Source organism: Eleginops maclovinus, chromosome 16 (assembly GCF_036324505.1).
Source record: "Eleginops maclovinus isolate JMC-PN-2008 ecotype Puerto Natales chromosome 16, JC_Emac_rtc_rv5, whole genome shotgun sequence".
Lineage (NCBI taxonomy): Eukaryota > Metazoa > Chordata > Actinopteri > Perciformes > Eleginopidae > Eleginops > Eleginops maclovinus.
In genome coordinates this window covers 19,072,731-19,097,256 of record NC_086364.1, presented here as the reverse complement: position 1 = coordinate 19,097,256, position 24,526 = coordinate 19,072,731, and the positions used below count along the sequence as shown (strand labels likewise).

General features: G+C 41.6%; 1 protein-coding gene across 4 annotated transcripts in view; it reads right to left on the bottom strand.

The window, feature by feature from the left end:
• The window catches only part of clec16a (C-type lectin domain containing 16A), a 37,690-nt gene that overhangs the window by 6,948 nt on the left and 6,216 nt on the right, over positions 1-24,526 (bottom strand). For 3 of the 4 annotated variants that reach the window (XM_063903362.1, XM_063903365.1, XM_063903366.1), the window contains 14 exons: positions 23,148-23,271; positions 22,628-22,802; positions 22,323-22,373; positions 21,871-21,987; positions 15,069-15,399; positions 13,676-13,787; positions 13,452-13,552; positions 12,920-13,039; positions 12,398-12,507; positions 10,373-10,417; positions 7,043-7,093; positions 6,815-6,943; positions 6,443-6,563; positions 581-732 (listed from right to left, as the gene is read on the bottom strand). In XM_063903362.1, coding sequence (XP_063759432.1) covers positions 581-732; positions 6,443-6,563; positions 6,815-6,943; positions 7,043-7,093; positions 10,373-10,417; positions 12,398-12,507; positions 12,920-13,039; positions 13,452-13,552; positions 13,676-13,787; positions 15,069-15,399; positions 21,871-21,987; positions 22,323-22,373; positions 22,628-22,802; positions 23,148-23,271 — 1,739 coding nt within the window. The remainder of the gene's footprint in view (positions 1-580; positions 733-6,442; positions 6,564-6,814; positions 6,944-7,042; positions 7,094-10,372; positions 10,418-12,397; positions 12,508-12,919; positions 13,040-13,451; positions 13,553-13,675; positions 13,788-15,068; positions 15,400-21,870; positions 21,988-22,322; positions 22,374-22,627; positions 22,803-23,147; positions 23,272-24,526) is intronic. The other variant, XM_063903364.1, reaches the window with a different exon arrangement.

The window sequence follows — 24,526 nt, the reverse complement described above, 5'->3', positions numbered from 1 at the left end:
AAAAAAGGGAATGACAATAATGAGAAAACAGTGGAACAAAAAAAAGGGATAAAAAAAAGACTATATTAGAAGAGATTCAAGTGGACGGAAAGTGACTTAAAAGACAGAAAAAGGAATTTAAACAGATAAAGTCGAAAAGGGAAGCAGACATGTTATCGCGTAGATTCAAAATACAGAGGAAAGACATTGTCTCATGAGCTGTTTTACAACATCAGTACACTCATGTATTCCCACTGCAGAATTTCTTTAGAAAAAATGTAACGCAATATCACTTCATCTTATCTGAGCCCACACTGACCAAGCATCTCTGAATATGCTAACATACGAAAGAACCCTCTCCGATTACAAAGGTTTATTTCTACTTTCGCTAAGTGCTAAGGAAACAACATCTGGTGATTGACTGTGTGCACAACTTAGTGGCATGGACAAAGAAAAACAGGATGGGAAATAAAAAATAAGAAGCATGTGTGTGAGGTAGAGGGATAACAAACATGAAATGTATTTTAAGAAGGAGGAAACAGAAACAAGTCAACAGTTTTAAGAAAGCCACATCCAACCATTTGTAATGATTTGGTCTTACTTGCAGAAGGCCGGCGAACTTCACCACACCCCATCCGAGGCGTTTGGTTTCCGGTTCCACCAAACTCATCTGGTACACATCGACAGCGAGGAACCTCTGCGCCTGGCCTCCGTCTTTACTGACCACCATGCAGGCAATAAGGTCACTGTTATCTGAAAAAAAACAACATGCAGGTAAACAACTGCAAGGTTCCTCACGTTGAGGTTCGTTTGCTGTTCCAAACACCTGTTGGGATTAATGTTCTGCATTCAAAACTTAAGAAATGTGCTGACAGATGTGGCCAGATGAAAAGAACACAGGTTTACAGTTATTATCATAAGAGACCCAGGCCTATCCCACAGTGTTACTAATTGGCAACAGAGGGACATTGCCTCTCTTTCCTGAGCCCCTCTGTAGAGGATCATTACGGCTCATTGTCTGGGTGTCTTTTTTTGGGGGTCAGGTGTCTATCCAAAGGACACGGCGACATACTGACGGCAGTTGGTGTCCAGGTGGGATAAAGATATCAATATGTCTGAAGAGGCTTTAGTCCCGACAGACAGTCTGCTGTAAAACACTGTATATACAGTAATATTTAAGAAAAGTCAAAGGATGGATTGAAATGTAGGCATGGAGTGACGATCACTCACAAAGTGTTTTAATGCAAAACTTGCCGAGTTAAACAATAAAAAAAATACCAGACACAAACACAGTTAATCATTGTTACCGTCAAAAAAACCACACGCCACATAAAATGAGGAAACTATTTGTTACAGCTACTTTTGTTGTAATGTGACACATGAAATTCAGACAACAAAGATAAATCTGCTTTGGAAAAACAAAAATACATGGCAGCTTTGAAAGCGGAACTACAGCCCTGCCGTCAAGTTGACTTATTTCAAAAATGTCCATCACTCTTGTCATTATCCTATTAGACATTTTTGGAATGTCATAGTTAGCATGTTAATCATTGAGAAGTCAGCGACATTTGACCTAAATATACTCAGCTTATCCTTCAGTCCAAGTTATATTTGCGAGAATGGGATTGACGCCGCCTTCTACTCCTAAAACAATGACTGTGTTGTTATTTTAACAAACATGGTAGCAATGAATTGTTTTAAAGAATAGTTGTCTGTTTTACTGTTAAACCTGCTTTGACTAGTGTGCTTCTTCTGTCTCCACATTCCTCTACAGCACAGACAGACAGACGCTCAGTCCGTCCCCACAGAGAAACAGCTACACACTTTAAAAGGAAAGACAGGAGTTTCCTCCCACACATCAAAGGGAGGATGATGCCCACACCTACAGGTCACCACAAAACCTTCTCCGAGTCACAGGAAATGTGGCAATAATGATCGGATTTGAGACCACTGGTTTTGGTACTCGTTTTTCCCACTGTTGTCTCTGAATATAAACTGGTATCAACAGAGTGACGCACGGATCCCAGTGAACTTCTCTTGATTTTCAATAGTTTGACTCACGTCTCTTCCCCTTTATAATGTTGATGCTCTTTGAGTTCCTTCTTAGGAATCCTGACAAATCCATCTTTAATAGTGTGAATTTGAGTGGATCCTTACTTACACTTGGGATTTTCTCGTTTATTGAAGTAGCCGCTTACTGTACAGCACTGTGTTCCTCTGGAGGAACTATTTTTTTGCACCATTTTAACATCGGTTGATGATGTAATTGTGGCTTGTCATATAAAGCATACATGTTGCCTTCTGTTATTCACAACTTTCTGTCTAACCAGTTTAGAAATAGCAGCGTGGTTTACCAGGAACTTGGGTACACCCACTGAAACAGAGAGCAGGGTAAAGCACCTGCAGCTGGAGAGGTAGTCCCCGATTTACTGTGTCAGCACAATGATGCTCAAGGCAAAGAGGTGAAAGACCTTAGGGGAAGTTTGATAGCTTCAATCCCCTGACCAGCTGGGGAAAAAACCCTCCTACCACTGAACATTTACTTGACTTCTGACTTTATAAGCGAGTGGTGGGTCAACCTGGTCCAAATAGCAAAATTATTTTAGACATTTAAAATCGACAAATTGCATCTGTTTAGTGGATTAGTTTAGAAAGTACTTACCCCCCCAGACCTATTTTAGGGAATCCTATTTCAATTTAAGATTTGGTTTTGAGTATGTTTCCAACTCTTAGTCAATTCTTGATTACAGAAGTTAAGGGCTAAAGGAATTTTGATGTTTTAGTAAAAGAAGTTGGGACTGACTTTTACTCATCAAGTCTTTGCTGCTAGGTTTACATCAATAACAATTAAGCTAATGCTCTCAATTGCATACTTATTGTAACCCAAACTAAACTAGACTACCATCAGGAAAGATATGACTTAAGCTGAAGAGAGCTGCTGCCAGCTCTGCCACACACTGTCCCGTGGTGTATTCTCCCGAGTGTTCCACTTGGCAACTTTCACAAACGTTGTTAAAAAGGTAGACAATGGAGTGACTGTATTCACTGGTGTGAGAAAAAAGCCTGTGGTGGATTTTAGCTGCAAGCTTCATGTCTCGTGGCATATTAACTTGAAATACACATCCAATTTTCACTCATCTGTAACTTAGGGTCAATTCCAAACCGCCCCCTACACCATACACATTCCCCCTCCGTTTGCGCGGAGGATCCGCCACATTAAGTGCCGTTCAAAACCAACGAGTGTGGAGGGGGAATGGGTTATCAAGCCCTCCAACAGCGAGTCTGCATCGCACCCGACTTTACCTGCTGCACTCCCTGACCGGACTCATCAATGTGCATGTCCGTCAGGGACAACATGCTGTGTACAAACAGTTCCTGCAAACATTTGGACTGGTGAACTGCGTAAACAATATACACATTAAATATCATACAGATGTTACCTCGTTTTCTGGGTTTTACTCCGGAATATATACAGTACCCATGTCTCGAAAACTATCATAAAGTTGTGTATATTTACAGACTATTGCGAAAACCAAGCAATTTATCAACATCATATTTTAAAAATAAAAGAGGTTTGCAAATAAAGAAATGCCATTAAAGATTTGGGGAGATTTATTTCAGTAATTATTTTATTTTTTGACCAAGAGGTGCTGATTTGAAACCATTGTTACGAAATTACGGTATTTCCTGTTTCTGCCGGAGAGAAGGGAGTTCGTCCCAAAGCTTGCCGCTGTATCTACACCCTCCACCGGAAAGAAGGGAGCCTCATTCAGCTGCGAGGGAGACTACAGACGGAGTTCACTCCATCATGGAGTGGGAGTCGGTAGGATGTGATTTGGAATTGAGCCTTAGTGCCCGCATGCTCCTGGGTCTGATACATGTAGGCAACCAAGAGTTTGTACCAGTTTGTACTAAGGATGCAATATTTGGAAAACAATAACTCTTATCATTTCCATTATATTGACTCATATTGCATTTAAATATGGTTGGGGACATTATACTGTAGTAACATGATTTTTGGGTAGATTTTCTAAGCAGATCTTTACCAAACAAGGATTTCATTCTTCAGATATGTTCTAGTATTCACTATACTGCACTATTCAATATTGGGATTTAGCTAACTCTGTAATTGGTGCACTTCCTGAAGCACATATTTGAAGCTCCTGATGGTGGTAGAGCAACATAACACTCTCTGAAACCAGAAGGCTTTTTTTTCCACTGACACAACGTACAGGTGGTGTTATCTGATTCAACGACTGCCTGAGATGGTGTGAAATGTAATGGTCAGAAAAAGGAGTTTGTGGGTGGAAAGGTTGCTTGTTTTAGTCCCCTAACCCACGAGGAAAAAAACCCTTCCTTTCCTCACAGTTATTCTGTAAAGAGTGTTCTTAGTCAACCACCTTGATTAAATGAAAGTGACAGTGACTTAGTGAAACAACAAACAGTGGTTAGAGTTAAACACAAGCCAGAGACTGTTTATCATTTTTCTTCTCAATTAACAGAAAAGGACTGAAAGATATTTCACATCTGATATGACAGCTGCTATATCTTCCACAGACTCTTTCAACAGGCATTCGGATAAACAGTCACAGTTTCAACCACTGAATAAGACTTGAAAGTAAAACTGCAAGGAGACATTTGCTTTCAAAAATGCTGTTTCCATCCGTATGTCAAGTGATTTTTTTTAGATTCCACTAAAAATAATAGATGATTATGCTTAATTAGAAGTATTTGTTAAAGTAGAGCTACAACAAAAATATCAATCACAGAAGTGGAAAGTCTTTGATGAATAAAAACTAGGTCAGTAATAATGGCTGTTTGGTGCAGTCTGACAGCAAATGGCTACAGAGAGCATCTCCGCATCTAATCTGGAGGAGCTTTACCGTGTCATTAATCTGTTCCTTTCATCTGGCCACATCTGTCAGGTTTAAATCTTTAATCGTTCAACTAGTGGCGTTTCCAAACGGTTCTGAAACTGCAGCTCAGTCATCACGGATGGTAAGATAAGACTTAAAAAGGACTACCCAAATTAGCCACAGATGGTACAGTCATCACTGCTGCGTAAATACGCCGGTGGAATTTACAATGAACTCTTTTCTACGGGTACATTTCTAAGAAGCGATATTATTAATATTCCTACCACCATTTTTTATAATTTGACAAATAAAATAAATATATACAATTTACTTGCACAGTGTCTCCAATAACGTCACCTTTTACCAAGCGTATGTGACACTACCAGTTGTTCATCGTCACTGTCTGGCTCCGGTTCAAATACAGAGTAAAAGGAATGGCGCAAAGAAAGTGAAAAAGAGGAAAAGAGACTTTCTTTTTTTGCATCACTAAATAAACCTAATATCGACCTGTTATGACATACTGGGAATTTTGTGGTAAACCTCAAGTTCTTTCTGAGATGTTCTACTAATTAAAATAAACCTGAAATAAATATAATGAGGAAACTCGTTTCAAAGAAGAGGGGTGGCCTTCCTGTCTGCACTCAAACTGAGAGTCATGAGTAATACGGCCTTTTAATTAGTGCAGAAGTTATAAAGTTCAACAGGGCAGTAATAAAGATGCTATAAAAAGGGGATGTAAATGTTTAAAACACGTCACCTAACTCTGGGGTCACTAGCAGACGTATGGAGGGAGTCATGCTGACAGATATACTGGTGATTAAGGATTTAACGGTAGGAGATCTTTAAAAGGACAAGCTTTTAAAATGTACTGTGATCAGACACAATTAACATACCTCGAACAGGTTCTGTGTACCTAACCTGAATAAGATAAGGAGAGACATCGGGAAACAAAAGGTCCCTATGAGAGTTGGAGTTTAAACACGCGGTATACAGTACGACTCATATGTAACCATACTGCTTAGTGTTTTGGTCGTGTCGGTAAATTTGGTCCAAGCTTCAGTTCCGCAAACACATGCAGTTACATGTCAGCACAAAAGAAGATTTGCAAACTCTGTGCATCCCATAACTGTGACATCCTTCACAGCAGAGCCAACCGTTCTATAGTAGGAGAGTGTACAGGCCAACTCAGTGTGTGTGTGTGTGTGTGTGTGTGTGTGTGTGTGTGTGTGTGTGTGTGTGTGTAACTGTCTCTGTTGTTGTGGTTGTTCATCTTTTTAAGGTATTATTAAGACTGCACTCACACAGTGTTGTTCACCTACTGCTGTCTGATGAGAGTGAGTGTCAGACAGAAGGAGAGAGGGTTAGTGATATCGGTCAGGGTGTTTACTCACGCTTTGGTTGTAAGACAAGCATGGCTCTGTTATTGTCTCCCCTTGAATTCTTAGATTATACTTTGAACTGGAATTACTCAATAATGGTATGCATCCCATCCTGAAGTGACTGATGATTTATAAATAATCATGTCTGCTGTCCTGTAGCTTTCTGTTTGGGATTTGTTAAGCATGTTTGTGTGTGCGTGTGTGTGTGTGTGTGTGTGTGTGTCTTACTGAGGTCTAAGACATCGTCGGTCTTGATGAGGTCTTCCGGTCGGGTCAGAGGCAGCTGCGTCTCAGGTTCTCCCTGGAGCTGAAGCGATAAGGACCGCAGCATGAAGAAGACACGGATCGCCTGTGCAGAGAGGTGCCACAGAAACACAAACAGTTAGAGACGTTACATTAAATCCACCTGACCATCTGAAGCTGACCATTAATAACCAATACAGAGACAAAATACTCCCATTAGAATGCACAGGTGAGATTTGACATCACCTATGTTTTAATCATGACTTGAGGGAAATCTTTCGACCTACTCAGCCATTGGTTTTAAGTGCAAGTGTTATGCAACATGTGGGCTCAGCCGAGGTGAGTGTGTGGACGTACCCTGCGCGTCTTCTCCACGTCTCCACAGGGAAGTCTTTTGACAAAGTCGATGCCGGTCAGAGGGGTCCCGGTGGGTGGCAGCAGCACCGAGGCGTCCATCATTAGATACTCCACATTCAGAGGTTTACTCTGCAACACAAATATGTGCAATATTGGTGACAATCCTACATGTAGTGATATCTTTTATAAGGAGCAAACACAAGTGATATCAAATGAAGCCTTACTCACCGTCATGCTCCTGTATTCATCCTCAAACATGTCCAGAAAGATCTCCTCGCCCTGGGATGAAACAGGAAGCCAGTTAAAAATAAGGCAGAGTTTTTACAGTGTTTTGGATGGACAGTTTCACCCGTTTAAAATAAAGCAAAACCCAGCAGCTGTGAACGCTTCAGATGCATTCCTTCTAAATAAAGTAAAACTAAGCAAAGGAATATTTTGTGACAAGTTGAACAGCTCTGTGTAGTTTATTATTTGCCCTGTTCCACTATTTCAGGGGTGGCCAACCCGCGGCTCTCGAGCCGCATGCGGCTCTTTGCCCAGTCTCCTGCGGCTCCTCAGTACATATGGAATTTTAATTGTGTGGTTTTTTTTGCGCATATGTATCCAGGTTCAAATAGGGTTAACGACACACAAGTTCCAGGCCAATCGTTACACAGAGTTTTTGACACAGAAGTGCTTTAGCCAATCAGAATGCAGATCCTGCAGTACAGGAGACGGGTTCTACTGCACTCGCGATGTGACAGGGAAGGGAGAGATCTGCTTCTGAGCAGCGAAAAATAAAACTCAGATAAAACCGTAATAACTCAATACAAAGTTATCAGATCAAAACGGTAATAACACAGAAGGACTCCTGAGTTGCTGAATCGCGATAACGAAATAAGAGAGAGAGAAAGTGCATCTCTGTCAGCAGAGCTTCTGCCAGTCTTAGGGTTATGTAAAAGTCGAGATAGTTATCATGAGAGGATAATTAACTAAAATACACTTCATTTATTTTTTAAATAACTGTCATGAAGCAGTATTTGAACCAACCTTAGTCATGGGTTTGTTTTAAATACCAACATTTAAATATTGTAAGCCAGATTTGTAAAGGAGTGTTCAACGCAATGAATGCCAACTTAGTTCAAAAAACCAGCATGCATAGTAATACAGAAATAGTTTTCACATGATGAAGTGAGAGTGTGTGTGAGGCAGTAAACACAATCTTAATGGCTGAAAATAACTGGCCTCGTCTTAATACTGATTTCTGTCAATATCATGGTGTGTGACATTTACAAGAAGTCTGGCTGAGCAGAGGTATGTGTGTCTGTCTGTGTGACAGAGTGTGACTCTATTGGAGTGTGTGTCTTTGAGTGTGTGTGTCCGTGTGTCAATTATTGTACATTTTTAGATTTTCATTTTCTATACATAGAGGAATAGAGTGAGGGAGCACACCAGTGGCGTAGCTATACCTATTTTAGGTGAACTTCAGCCCACCTAAAAAAAAAAAATCCCACCCAAATGAACATTTTGAAATTGAAAAGAAAAATGTATATATTTATTTTATGTCTCACATTAGTGTTGAGAGTTGTGCCCCCCCCCCCCATTACCAAGACCACACAGTTCTATTGTGTAGCCTCTTAATTTTGCTCTCAAAGTGCACCAGAAGCATGCAATTCACTTTAAAATGTTTTTAAAAATCTGCCCGGGGAAGCATGCCCCCGGACCCCCCTAGAGGATGTAAAGTCCACCCCACTCAAACTTCAAAACTAGCTATGCCCCTGGAGCACACAGAAAGGGTGACAGCAAAAGAGAAAGGGCAAGAGAGAAGTGGGCGGACATACATCCACGATGTGTGTATGATGTGGCTCTTTGCAGTAACACAGTCAAATAATTGTCTCTTCGTCTCGGACTGGTTGGCCACCCCTTCCCTATTTTATGTTGTCGTTCTCTGTACCACTTGGTCAAAGGCTATGAGTCATCGTGTATCATGTCAGGATCATGGAATGAGCTGACTCGTGTGTCAATGCAGGTCTGTGCATGCAGAGTGTAAAGCAGCAGTGTATAGAAGTGTTTGCTCTCTCACGACACTCTGGTAATTATCCCTTTCAGAGGGGATAATGATGTAGGTGTTCTTTGCGTTCATGCTCATATTTCTGGACGTACAACATTCCTCTCCCATGGCATGCACTAGACAAGGGACTTTTGAAATAAGGGTGTTTATCGCAGGACGATTCTTCTTCACTGGACACTAGCAGCACTATGCACACATCCTACTCATGTGTGGGAGAGGAATTCCCAAAGGACGTCCCATCAACAGTATGGTGTTTTGAATCCAAACAGGAAATACTGGACAGATAAGACGAGTTGCTTTGCAGTGCATTGTTTAGCATTGGGAGGAAAAGGACAGTTTGTTTCTTTCTTTGTATGATATGTTTATCCTGATCATCCGCTCCTCTTGTTGTTTAAAGTGAACATTTAAACTACAAGCTAGAAGCAACAGACTTATTCATTACATTTAAATGCCAAAGATGTTAATCCTGTTGAAATTAAACCAAGTAACAAATAAATAAAAACAGCAGATCGGTCGTTTCATATTAAAATAATATTTGAGTCGATTCCTTCTTTTCCTTTACAGATTCATTAACAGCTACTACATTTTCTTTGTTTGACACAACTAAACGGACCCTTTCATAGTCAGTGACTGCAGGGCTAATGGAATAACATTTTGACATTAAAACGACTAACTCAATCCGCCAAGATCAACATTTACAATAGAAAGCACTTATTTTTGATTAATTCAAAAGTAAAAAACATCCAATGTTTCTTTGAATTCATGACGGATGAATGTTCATTTTATTAAATAATTATTCATTCAAATACACATTTAATGGCATCATTCCACCTGTTTCGTCTACGCTGTAAATATTAAAGGAAATATAAGTTAAATAAGGATCTTAAAATGATTTAAATCCAGCTGAGAGCAACCACTATTTCTAAGAAATCCTTTTCGAGAAGAATCAGGAAGCCTTCAGGTAGGAGTCAGCAGACTGAATGCAGAAATAACTCCCTGACACTGAAACTGAACTTTGCTCTCTGAGAATCCAAGTGTTTCAGTTGTATAAGAGGGGTGCCAGATGTAGCTATTGTGACTAATTCCAAAAGTGATAGATCCACAGAGACTCAAAGAGAAACAGAAAGGGGTGTTGCCCAGGTTAAATCTGATCCTATGGACTAAACACAGAGGTTGCTTTCAGTTTTACCCATGACACCTTCAGGGAAATGAATCCAGTTATAATAAGTGGATCTGATAACAAACATACAGACAAAAGCAACTTGTGATTCAGCTTTTGTTACGCCCCGCAGGGATAACTGGTCCTAACAGCAGATCATCCGCTCACCTGTCTCACTATAAATCTTTGGTTTTTTTCCTCATTGTTCTCTCTGCTTCAGTATAATTGGTTAGGCGGTCCCAGTCTACTTGTCTGAGTGTGTCTGGAGTCGGCAGTTACCGTTCAACATGCCTCACTTTGTGCTTTGTGTTTATATACATAGTAGCTCTGGGTGTGTGTACATACTCACCTTGTAGAATCTCCTCAGTAAATCCAGACTTTCTTCTCTACCACCCTAAAATACACAAACATTAAGTTTAAACAGTATGAAATAATTCATCATTAATGGGAAAAATGGAGACTCTGGGAACAAATTGCCACTTCGTTTTAAAATACATATTTCTAAAATCAACCATGGCCTTTAGTTTTTATTTTAACAGCTTACAACATTTTCTAGTCCTCTCAGAAAAGGTGTGGATTTTATTTTCTGTTGCCCTTCCATATTATGGAGCTGTTCTAGCCAGATATCAAATACATTTGTAAAACCACCAATTAAAGTTATTTAATTACCAATTAATTCCTTATTTATGAATTAAATGCATGTGAAGCGTTTCTAAGGAGCTTTTGTGATTTTTTAAATGTTCATTTATACACTGCAAGCTGAAGTATCCTCAAATTTCCAAAACACTTTAGACATGATGCGGCAAATTCTGATATTTTTTTGGGCGGAATAATCAGGAAATAAATCCAGAGATAATTATTCAAATAATTTTTAAAAGAGGAATACAATAATCACAATTCATCCCCACTCCGTTTAGTAGTATTTTACATTATAACATATCTTATGTCTACTGGCTGTTCCTGAGAGAGGGTGAAAAAAAGGCCAACGATATTCACATAAACTGGGAGGGATTCCCACAGAACTGTTGAATCATGACGTCATTCCTGTGCTGTGTCGTGTCATTTCCTTTAACGGCAAGGTTCACATCAAGAGCGAGGAAGAGGAGTCAGCAGCCAATGCTGCTCTTCGTTTCAGGACAATGCTCTTCAATGGGATGCTGTGTGTATTTAACAGTGAACAAACTGAACCTGGAAATGCTGCCCCTGACTCGTCAGCTGTTTCCTCATGAAGAGGCAGAGTGAGCTGGGTTGTGGCGATCACTACTTAACATCAGACATATTAGTTGAAGGTCAGTTCTTTGGTATTGTGAAGCCGGAAGCCACAAGATAACACATGACAACAAAAAAAAACTAAATAGCTTAGTCATTATTCCTGGAAAAACCCACATTACTATTTCAGCCAAAGCAGCAACTCTGGGTTAATGTAAAACTCAGTCAGAGGTGGGAAATTCATCAAACAGAAACCCCCGATTAAAAATGTCTGTAGTAAGAACATTGGTCAGATTTCAAGCTGACTTTCTACTCAGATCAGAGCAGTTTCTGATGTTTATTCAAAAATGAAGTCCACCAAAAGCACATCCACTTCCTGTCAGTCCTGTACAGACAGAAAAGAGTGTTGCACAGAAAGAGAAGGTGTTAAAGATTCCCTCAAGAGAGAAAAGAGGAAATAAAAACATTCTCAGAAGGACGAGGAAGAAAACTGATTTCTGCGCAAGCGGGGAGTGTAGTGAGAGAGAAGAGGAGGAGTCAATAAGGAGGAGGCAACCGTTAATGACACGACAAGTGAGGATGAGGAATATCTTCGAAGAACAGGAAACATCTGAGGTCATAATCATGAAGCTGCACTCATTTAAAAGCTGTGCAGATAAAGGTTACGAGGCTTTACTTAGATCCAACTTCTACCTGGAAGCTCTTGCGTGTGTGTGTGTGTGTGTGTGTGTGTGTGTGTGTGTGTGTGTGTGTGTATACTCCAGAGTGTCCTCTACCTCATTAAACACACCCCTCCCATTCTCTTTCTCACTTCTTGAAAATCATTAAATGCCTTTTGTAATCAGCAAATACTGGCAGGTATTCTTTACTGGGAACCGACCATCACTGATAGAAATCAAGAAGCAGAGTCCCAGAACAGCTGCTGATCCATTGTTTAATTAACAAAGCACCTCTCCTGTTGGCAATGTTTAATGAGTTTTGGATCAGTTTAAAAGGGGGCAAGACTATATAAACATATTACTTTTTCCTACTCCTTTTCAGACATGAATGTTAATTTATGTCGCTTATTGAACATCTCTTGTGTACGGTCACCGCATTTATCTATTATTATGATTTGAGACGCGTATTTAATTCGGACAGGACCATACGTATGAGGGTCGCATACCTCCAGGCAGGCCAGGTGAACATCCTTGATGATGCACTGGTTTCCAGACAGCACCGACTGCTTTAACAACAGGCAGCTCAGCTCCAGCGTAGCCAGACGCACTTTACCATCTACACACACACAGGAGACAAATATGAGAATGTGACCACAGGTTTCAACAGAAATAAAATATGAAATCCACTTGCCGCAACATATTTCTGTGATTGTATTTCATAACCAGACTTTCAGAGGGAGACCAGCTTTGTCAGGTTTCAAGTTTGTGTTACACAATTCCTGAGTAAGGCTTTCTGATTTAGGAATTTACTTGGGAACAATCTAAAAAGACACAAAGATAACAACTACCATAAACAAAATCAAACACAGTTGCAGTACAAGTTGTCAAGAGGAAAGTGAACCCACTCAAATGACCACATGGGGCCGCTTACATTAAAAACCTGTCAACTGTTGGCACTTCAGCTCAACATAAGATAATAAAACAATCAAAGGCTGGTCAGTGTGTGTGTGTGTGTGTGTGTGTGTTACCTGGCTGTGCTGCCTGGCTCATCACTCTGATCAGTCTCTCTACCAGCACCTGGCTGTAGCAGCTCTTTTCCTGTTCAGGGACCGGCAGCTGCAGACGCTCCAGAAGATCTCGGTTTATACCTGCAGACGGATGGGCACGCAGGTCAGGTCAGGAGAAAAAGAGGCATTGCATTTGGTGGCATAAACTTTGCTACTGGGATGTTTGTTTTACAGACTTGTCTTCAGTCATGTGTTCTACTTCTGCAGCTTTGATAAACACATGATTTTAAATCTGCTAGTGTTCCCAATAAAACTGTGACGGTGACTCCATGGATCATGCTCACTTCATGCTCACCTTTCTTTCAGAGATCTGTTAAGATGAGGACTGTTTTAGAGAGCTGGTGTAGGTTCACAGTTCTGTGTTGCATTAAACAAGGTTTTTAATATAAGTTGATGTAAATGTGTTGGTAATGGATCTGATAGAAACACCGGTCACTAGAATGAGCCACTATAACCAACACAACGAATGAGTGGAATGTAAAGGGAGTCGCACCTTTGCTGTGAGAGACAGCATAGAGCAGGCAGAGGACGAACAGGGCGTGGTAGTCGTCAGTGGTGCAGTCCAGAGCGCTGTACACCATGTCTAAGAATGGTCTGCAGCAGGAAGATAAGCGTCAGTAAACCCTCAAACTGTCAGTTTTTTTTTTTGTTCTTCTTTCCACATCTATATGAAGCTCACAGTTGTGTGTGTATGTGTGTGTGGAGATATGTGACTACCTGCTCCTCTGTGTGTGTGTGCGGGTGGCTGCGGCCGTCTTCTCCTCATCAGTGATGTTCTGCTCCGTCAGCTCCGACACCTTGCACTTCTCCATCACCACCATCTCGATCTCTGTGAGAACACACACAAACACACACTTTGTAGTCGCTTGCATAAATGTGCACCATTGTAAAGTAGTTGTAAATTCATGCGTATCACACACACACACACACACACACACACACACACACACACACACATCACACCTCCTCAACAACACACACATCAAAGCTATGACGACAGAAATGGGCTGTTGAGTGTGAATGTGGAGCCTGGACTGTTTCCTTCTCACCCTTCAAAAAATATGAAATATGGCAACAAAAAGAGCCAATCATGCCTCAGTATGTGCTCATTAGTGATTAAGGAGCAAAATAATAATTTAGATGGATACACATGTAATATTTAAGAGCATAAACATGTTAGAATATTACAATAAATGATACAGCATGTCATCTAAGTTACAATTTGTCCTCCAAAAATGTTCCTGATGTGATCTCTTTTCTTATTAATCAGATATTTAGGGTGGGTGTAGATCTTCCTCTGCTAAATGGTAAACGTCTCATTTTGAAACTCTCCATCTCTCTGCAGCCCACGGTGTTGTTTGTGTGTCAAAACACTGTGCACCTGCAGAAGGGATGAAGGTGGCTGAAGGACTCGAGGTGTCTGTGCAGTCAAAGCTAAGAAGGAATCATTTCGGATGCTTGGAACTGTCACCTGTTTAAAGCACACACACACACACACATACACGGTGAAGGAGTGAAAGACAGGCGGAGAGGTGAGGAGCACAGGATGGATGGTGTGTCACCGTGGAAATGGTTGATGGAGATTGTGTTGGACACGTGGTAGCCCTGGTGACTGGGGGGGGGGAATAAAGGGTGCCAAAGAGCTGAGGAGTGAAGGCCTCATCTCAAAACTAACCAAAGAGAATGTTTAGGATATACTGCTTTTCTTCAGTTTTTGTTTTGAGTCAGCCTATTCCAATTGTAACACTTGTTGATCCTTCGTGTTTTTACACTTCCTTTTTTTAGGAATCAGGCATTTCATTTACTGGAAATCTGTCCTGATGCTTGACAACAGGAAGCACCGTGTCATATCAATTTTTTGCAAACAGTTAGTCATGAGCACATCGACTGAAGCACTCAACATGAAAAGCACATTTAGAGCAACAGTTTTAGTTCTTTTAAAGAGTTAATTTCTCTCTCTTTCTTTTTGTTTGGAGACGAGGGCTGCTGCTGTGGTGGCTTTTTGGGTAACCCGGGGTGCATTATGGGAGACTGTGTCTCATTGATGGGAGTAAAGACACACTGACAAACACACTCCTGTACTGCTGTGTCAAACGCGACACACACTCACCTTCCGCTGTCTCCCCACTCGCTCTGCTTCCCTTAGAGCTCCTATCACCTCCTCCTCCTACTCCCTCTGTACCTTTGCCCTTCTCCCTGCCTCCCTCTCTCTCTCCTCCTCTGCCGTCATCGTCCCAGCCCTCCTCCGCACCGCCTCCCCCGCCGCTGCCTCCTCCTCCTCCTCCCCCTCCCCCGGCCCTTTCATCATCCTCCTCCTCGCCCAGGTTCTTGTAATTTGGCCTCTTCTGAGTTCTCTTTCGGCCGCGGTGTCGTGACAGCTCCAAGGATCGCTCCAGAGACTCCGAGGGCTTCGTGAAGCGACGCACAGCTCCTGCACTGGCCTGGGGGGGGGGGAGAGGACAGAGAGGTACGTGTGTCAGTAGGTAGGAATACATAACAAGCTTGGACGTGACTATCAAAAGAGTTATTTTATAGATATATTTCGAGCCAGCTTAGCATGTATAGAAGGATGACAGTGTTGAACGGGTGAGGTAACGGGGAAGACACAAGCCGGATTCTAACCTACTTCCACCGGGACAGGGACTGAGCCACTTCATTGAGCTACTCTATATTGCCAACATTTGCAATATTTTCTTGGAATCCTGTGTGATCAATAAATCATAAATATATTGTTCTGATAACTGACTGAAAGGTGGTGGCTGTGGCTCCGAAGGAGGTCCGATCAAACGGTCTAAGGTTTGATCCCTAACCCCTGCAGTCAACATGTCAAAGTGACCTCGGGCAAGATAATGAACTCAGTGTTGCTCCTGTTAGAATTGCCAGTGTTGGGGGTAACGAGTTACAAAGTAACTGATTACAGAAACGACATTACTTTTTTGGGCACCGAAGTAAAGTAAGGCATTACACTAAAGATATCGGTAAATACACTACTTTACTAGACTATAGGAACGCAACTTCCTGCGTTACCCAAACCGTGTTTGCCTATGTGTAAACTTCTGATCTGTTTAAGTGGTGCGTGCATGCGGGCTGTCTGTGTGTGTGCTGCTTGCCTTGGCGTGTTGCCATAGCGATCGTTTCGAGTGACGGAGAAAAGCACCGCCTGCTGACCAATCAGAGTTTAAGGGTATGAAGTTATATTCTAAATGAAAAGCTGTTTAAACTGCCAAAAGCAGGAAAGAAGCTTTTTTCAACTGTTGGAGCGCAGAAGCAGGCAACACGGAAAGACATTAACAGGCTGGTTGCAGGGATCATTGAAGAAGACATGCTTCCCCCGTCGACTATTGAATCGCCCAGGTTTAAAAAAATACTAGATAAAGTAAAGTAATAAGTAGTGAAGTTACTTTTCAAATGCAGTAACTAGTAAAGTAATCTCGTTACAATTTACAGAAGTAACTAGTAATAAGTAGCTAATGACTTTTTTTGAGTAACTGCCAGAGGTGCTTTGTTAATTAAACAATGAATCAGCAGCTGTTCTGGGACTCTGCTTCTTGGTTTCTATCAGTGATGGTCGGTTCCCAGTAAAGAATACTTGCCAGTATTTGCTGATTACAAAAGGCATTTAATGATTTTCAAGAAGTGAGAAAGAGAATGGGAGGGGTGTGTTTAATCAGGTAGATGACACTCTGGAGTACACACACACACACACACACACACACACACACCAGTAAATCTTTCATCTTGTTGATCAAAGTGTGTTACCACACAAAAGCCTCTTCCTCTGATAAACTTTCAGAGAAAATGACCACTTGACACACGCACACCCAAGTAGGTGCACACACACAGTTGATGAGAGCTTTGAGGAAACATCAGTGAGGATATACTGGAACTAGAAGTCACCACTTCTCAGATATAGCTCTCAAACTTGCACCCATCGCAGATAGGCGCACAGGAAGCAGCTGGTAGATGATAAGATGCCGAGCAGAGATCTGCACGCTGACTGACAGTAACACTGTGTAAACTGAGCGACAATACCAACCCACTCTGAGGATTTAAAATAGCTACAGTAGAATGACCATATTTCGGAGTTATAACCCAAGCTCATCATGCTGAGCCATCAGACAGACCCTCTCAAAGCTCTCTTTCTTTAATGAATGAGCAGCAACGATACATCAGGGCCGCCTTTACGGAGGTTTATTAAAGCTGACCGCACGGTGCGACTGATCGGACTGGGGGTTGTATTCAGTGATGACCTCAGACAAATTCCACTGAATAGCATCCTTCACAAGTTCTGTATTTTAGTTTTATTCCTGATTTATTATGTAGTCCAAAATCTGTGTTACTGTATATGTGGATGCAATTTACTTGGGATGCACCTATTCAATTCCTTTCAGCCCAATGTCTTTCTCACAGCCTGAAGGCAGTCCCTTAAGATTCAGTAACTTCACTACTGACCAACTTCATTTACACACAGAGCACTTCCAGACTTACTGGAGTGAGGAAAGTTTATATCAGGCTCAGTTCAAACCGTTGAGCATGGTGTGCGGAGCTCAGGCGAGGGAGTGAGGTCAGAGTGGTAATGCAGTGGATAGCATGTCTCAAAACATGGCAACGAGCGCATAATACTCAACTCAAGTCAGGGAAGTTTGCCCATTGGAGAGACTGGCTGTGCTAACGGGAGAGACAACATACGAGCCAATCATTAGTGCCCATTTAACTACCTATTCACGGTAACCTGAAAGGTACACTTAGAAACCATGGGCTGTTGAGGCGTCAGCAGGCAACACACACAAAAAAAACTTGATTAACCATTTAGAGGCCTACTGAAGTGCAGCACTACACACCACGCAGTCTAACAGTACATATACAACTGAATAACATATATCATTGCAACCCATGTCATTGTGGTCGAATTAACGGAGTAATTAATAATTTAAAATTGCGCGCCAGGAAATCCCTGAAAACGTTATTGTTTGAGACCCTTTGGGGCGGAGCGCCGTCGTGATGTCACAAGTGTAACCACAACTTTGCTGTCCGTTGTTGCTAAACAACGGACTGCTTCTAGGCTAAAATGACGAAAATCGCGAGTGGGAAGCCATGCATTGCGGCCTTCTGCAGCTAATATAAATATAATCCACATGTGTCTAATCTATACACATTATCATAAGTGCTTTGAAGACCATGCATCCCAGTGATGCAGTCCTTATGTACTATGAACTGTGAAATAGTAGGGCCAGGGCAGCTTTTTAATGGATCTCTTGTGTGCAGTGTGGCAGTGGCCACCTGTAATGTTACGTACATGTATCTAGTATTGACTTTTGTATTGGTCATTGACATTATTATTACCATTTATTAATTAATTGTCTCCTTTCAGTTTCACAATGCCAATGGCACGATTGTCTACTGGTTGTGCATTATCATGGGTCCCAAAGGGTATAACAACTTAGCAATACATATTTGATTGGTTTAAACAACGCTTCTACACACAATGCTGTTTGGTCGCTGTATGTCGCCCCGGGCAGGCTGTAATGCTTAGGACTCTGGCGCTATACGACGCCCAGGGCTGGGAGGCAGTTTAGAATCTTGGCGACAGATGTCGCCCAAGGCGAAAGACGGGTTAAAGAAAACAATAACAATAACAGGCCAGGGTCAAAAGGAATACTAATTACCATTCTGTATTTTGTAGGCGATCTATATCATGGTCTATCCCTCCACCGGCTCCGTCATCCTCTCCACTGTCACTCCCAGCGTCTGACACGGCTGGCTCAAACATATATGGTTGGACTCCCAGTGGCCCAGAAATCACTCTCACTAGTACTGCTAGCCATGGTGGCAACACTGGTACAGTTACACTCGTGACGTCACACGAAAGTCGTCTGCTACTGCCGGTGCAGGCAGACTGTTTTGAGAAGGTCCTCGCCGGCTGATAAAAATCGTTTTTTCTTGAAAAATTTTTCTGCTTGTACATGCTCCCAAAAAATGCAAGAATTTCACCAAACGATCAAGTAATATACATAGAACTGAACTGCTATCCCCATTTAAGAACAACGTTTCAGTAGGCCTTTAGGGGCATGTATGCGTGTGCGTGTGTGCGTGTGTGCATATGGGACTAAACACCAAGGTCATATGACGTCTGTGGTTTCAGTGGTAGAAAAAAAGATTCAACTTTGTTAAGAGGAAAATAAAAAAGGTATCTTTATGAAACTAGGTTGGCCCTGTTTTGCTTTCCTTGTCAGGCGAACACAAACCACCAAACACACACATTCACAGGTGAACTCAAAAGGCAGACACAACTGCACTAAGTGTGTAAGGCCAGCAGATGAACCCCCATCTCTTATGTGCCAAGACCAGCTGCAGTTTCTCAGCATACACACTTACTGGAAGGATGTGTGTGCCAAATGAATCACAGGGTTCAGTCTGCTACTCTAGATAAAGACATTCATTGCTAGATGGTCGTGATTGCTTGAGTTTTATTTGTATTCCCCCCTTGCCAGTGCCAGTTCCTCTTTGACTTTTCCCCCCATGTTATCATAAGAACAAAGGTTATTTTGTAAGGAATAAACACTTCAGAACTCCCTGATGTCAGCTCAGAGTGTAGGGAGCAGTTCACCAAAGTATTCGTTGTTGGGATTGTGAAAGATTTGATAAATACAGTCAGATTTAATCAAACCTATTTTAAGCAAGATTAAAGCTTAGTCCCTTAGCTTCCCATTTCAACAGAATCGTTAAGGCCTTAAAAGATAAAAAGATAGTACGACTGGCCTGCCGCCTCCCAAGGTCAAAAGACTGTGTCCTATGAATCTGTTAATATGTTCACTGGGCAGGCTAACGCTTGAAACTTGGGATGTTTGTGTGTGTGTGTGTGTGTGTGTGTGTGTGTTAGGGGCAGAAAGCTTCCTATATAACCAACACGAATCCTCTGTATCATGGGGAGGCCCCCACGCGTTTGACTGCTGAGAGCAACGTGGTATTTTCACAGTATTATGCTTGTTACGTAACAATATAATATTTAACCTCATCCATTTCTGTGTCCGTGTCTTAATGTGTTTCTATTGATTAATATTGTGAGTGTTAAAGCCTCGGATCCAGGACAGAATAATCAGAATAAGCATTTGAATTCTTTCTGTAGCCAGCCAAGCAAAAGAAGATGTGTGTATCACTTACATCTGAGCAATTAGGATTTTCTGTAGCTGCTGATAATCAGATAAAAAACACAGACAGAGCATTTGGACGTTTGTTGCACCTGTTAGCCGTCTATGTTCTGATAAACCGCTCATCCTCTAGACACACACAAACAAACACACACACACACACACACACACACACACACCTTAACGTTCTTATAAACTGAACCAGCTGCGTGAGACAGAGATACAGTAAAGACACCGAGATATGCAAATATTGACATCATGTTTGTAACTGGTGCACTTGCAAGAAAACACGTGTAGGAGAGAGAAGAGATCGAAAAAAAAAATACTTCCAGGAAAGAGATTTGGGTTAGTGAGGCAGCGCTGTCTCCGCTCCATCATGTGACCTCATTTCCTGCCACATCACAGACAAACAGGAAGTACCCTTCGACCACCTGTGCAGTCAGAACTCAGGCCGGATTGGTGTGTGTGTCATGTACAATACATCTAACAATAACATAACAGAAGCTCTATCTGATGTGGCAGAAACAACTCATGAGCAAACAAAAGAGACGTCAGTGTAACTTATCATCATCAGAAACAATCTTTCCCAAAAGAACGAACTGTTCTGAATGCAGGTTTCCTGTTAGCTTTAAAAATGCTGTATTTCAACACAGGTATGACCACTCTATCAATAAACAAAGACAAAGTCCCTGGAGCAAGACATAAATGGAATTCAAGCCATCCCAGCTCCTGTTGCAGGTTGATCAGCGGCCGAACAGTAGAGAGCTCATGGAACACAGGAACCAGCCCAAAACGTAAACAACATGATGCCGAATCTGTTCTGTTCCTTTACTTTATGTTACATTTGGATCATTTCAATGTCATTCTACAGTATGAATACAGTTCACTTCTCCTCTAATCATTATTGTTTACAAGTGCAACACGTGGCACCTTTAAAGTCTGTGAAATTCAGACGCGAAGAAGAAGAGCGGCTGAATGAAAGCAGCTGGAAGGTCTGGCATTCTCATGTTGTGGTACACCAACGTTGTTAAGACATCACGCCTCAACTCACATTCACTGAAAAGGTAGGCCGCTTCTTACAACAGCCACAGGTCTCACACCACGCACGCACACACGCGCACACACAACGCGCACACACACACACAGAATAACCACAAGGATTCTCAGAAACGCTCACTAGTTCAGCACACCCACCTGCTTTTAAAAACAGGTGGTCAGAAAATTCAGAAATGGAAGAGGGGGCAGGGGGTGGGGGAAAGAAACTGAATCAAAGGAGGAACTAGTGTGAGCAAGAAAGAATTGGTTAAAAAAAAAAAGGTGTGGGGAATCAGGTGGGGGAGAAACGGGGAACAAGGGGGAGAGACAGACATAAAAAGACTAACGGAGAAAAAGGAAACGAGATGAGAGAGTGATGTAAACACAAAGAAACTGAAACAAAGACAGGACGTTTCAATCCAAGGCTTAGACGAGAAAAAACAGTGAGTGAAAGAAGAGAATGATAAAAAAACTAAGAACATTTTGAATATTAAAATATGGCAGCCTTGGTGTGGATGAGAAAACCATGAACCCGCAATCACATGACCACTTATTGAACTCTGGCATCACAATGCACAGTCTGATGTGTGTGTTTGTGTAAGCATTGTTCTGTGACAGGTTTCTGGTTTGCATGTTGGTCTGTACTGTGTGTGCGCGTGTGTGTGTGCGTGTGTGTGTGTAGCATGATTGACTGTGTACAAAATGAGTGTGTAGGTGTGTGTGCACTACCGTGTTCTTGTGTGTGCTGTGAATATCGGTCTGTGGGGTGAACACGGACAGGTCTCCGTTCAGAATCACTTCGGCCAGAGCGTTGACCATCGGCTGGTAGTGGATGATCAGAAACACCTGGAAGACACAAAGACATTCTCAATTAAGAAAGCGTTTTCTCAAAAGTGTTTACTGAAAAGGCTTTTTAACTCAACCATAAAATGGATTGAGAAGGTAAAAACCAATTCACCCCCTAAGGTAAATTATTTCATTGAGCAGGTTTAGCTTACAGTGAAAAAAACAATACAACACTAAGATCACTAAGAGCATCACTTACTGTACATTCCTCCTTTAACAGGAATTTATCCATATGATAAGTAGGCAGAATGGCTGACAGATAAAACACCCAACCAGAAATATTCCAGCGCTCTAGTGATGGCTGGTGGACAGCATCTGATGTGCGTGTTGCTTACTTGAGACAGCAGGTAGAGGGACACCTGAGGGTTGATCTTTCGCTCTTCAGACTAATGAGAGAGAAAGGTTAAAGGTCAGTCAATGTTACACAAAAGCAGATCCAAAGCTAGTAGTTATAAAATAAAAAATAAGAAAGGAAAATTCATGAGAGAAATCAGACAAAGCATAACTCTGGAAAGACATTAATGTATTATTTGTAAAATGGACTGTACCAGTGGATTTGTAAGGAGTCCGGTGCCAAACATGTTCTGTTCAACCTCAGCGTACCCTAATGTATTTCGACGTGCAGGTGAAGGTGACATACCGTTTCGGGGATAACCAAAGAGTAGACGTAGAGGGGCAGGAACAGGCGGTTGAGGAGGTGGTCGGTCAGCACGTCATTAAGGAATTCACAGTTGATGATGAGGATGTCGTTCAGGTAGTGCAGGTGGTCCAGGTGCTCCGCCACCAGGTCACTTAACTTCCCTCTGTTCCTATGTCTGAGAAACAGCAAAGACACACACATAAATGATAAAGGAAAAAGGTCAATCTGCTGCACTCGTTTGTGAAATGATCAAGAATCCAAAATACCTTCAGGCACGGCTGGAAGTTATGACCTCGGTACTTTATTAAGCTCTATTGTAACAAGGATATTCCCAGATTCCAAAAACCTTTCTTATGACTGAGAGCTGCTTGGTGTAAATTAAAGTATATGACAATACAATGTAAAGTTTCCCAGGCCTTTGAGTAGAAATGTCTGTACTGAGCTCCAGGATAAAGAGATGCCTGACCTCTAGTGACCTCAGTGAGGATTACACGATGAGACAAAGATGAACAGCACTCACTCTTCATCCGTCTGCACACACTTGTCCAGTTCGATGACATGGCTGCCGATGAACCAGACCAAGTTACTGAAATATGGCACAGCCGTCTTATCCCGGATGTAGTGCAGCATGTGCTGGTTGTCCACTGCGGAGATCAGGGTCAGGATCAAGAATCTGGGTTAGGGGTGTTACTGAGGCCCGACAGTCATCCAATAAACCACAAAAACATTACAATTAAAGAAAATAACCAAACACAGGAAGTCAAACAAGCACACAAACTAGGCTATTTGTTATGGAAAATAAAGGGTATTCTACTGGAATGGGATGAAGAAGAAAAGCCAGTTCAGTTTCAGATGACAGATTTTCTCTCTGTTCATTCTGATCCTGTGTTCCAAGCCTGCACTCATCCATTTGACTCATTCACGGAGAGAGTTATTTTATGTTTAGACAAGAGCAGGATATAAGCAGGATTTGGGCAGTTTGTATTTGAAGTAATGCAACAGGACACATTTCATTCATGTGCAAAGGTTACACACCAAAGTCTTGCATGTAAAAGTCTGCTTTATATGAGGTCTGATAAATCAAAGGCTGGATTTGTATTTATTTAAAGGGGTCAGAGTTAACCAGTAGATAAAAATACAGAGTTCAACTATTTGACATGTTGAATAGCATTTGCAAATATTACAAAGCATCTGCCGCGGTCTATTGCAGCTCACTTAGATTTGGGGAATACCAGATATTTTTGATAAAGACTTGAAGATGCCGTCCTGGTGTATTAACCTTTCTCGTGTAGCAGTCAACATGCAAATAAAAGCTTGTTAATAACTTCACAATGCCAGTCCACATGGGTCAAACTGAGACACGGGTAAATCAAATGCACAAATTACATAACAGCAGAAAAACAAATCCCAAGCTGCCACCGTCTAAAGTTAGTGGCAGTCCAGCTCAGGCCGTTAGTGGGGCACTCAGAATGTAAGCACTGAAGACCAAATAACCAGAAAAATCTGAAAAACCCATCCCCAAAATAACCACCAAGAGAAGGTGTTCTGCTGAAACTAAGTCTATGGAACAACTAACCAAAGTAGCATAAATTAAAAAGCATGCAGGGTGTTCTGCATACGTGTCGGTGGATGATATACGGTTCATTCATTTATAAGAATAAAGAATTGCAATGTTGTTTATACCGGCACATTCACAACACAGACATTATTGGGAACAGATTGCACTGGGTATCAAAAAAACACCGACATGAAATGAGTTTCAATAAGTCATTTTAACCAGATTGTGTATTATATTTCAAAATTGAGGGAAACTATACTAATACAAATAAAGGTACTGGCTGGCTTACATTCAAGTTAACGCGACAATCAGATAATAAAATAAAAACAACAAATCACGTT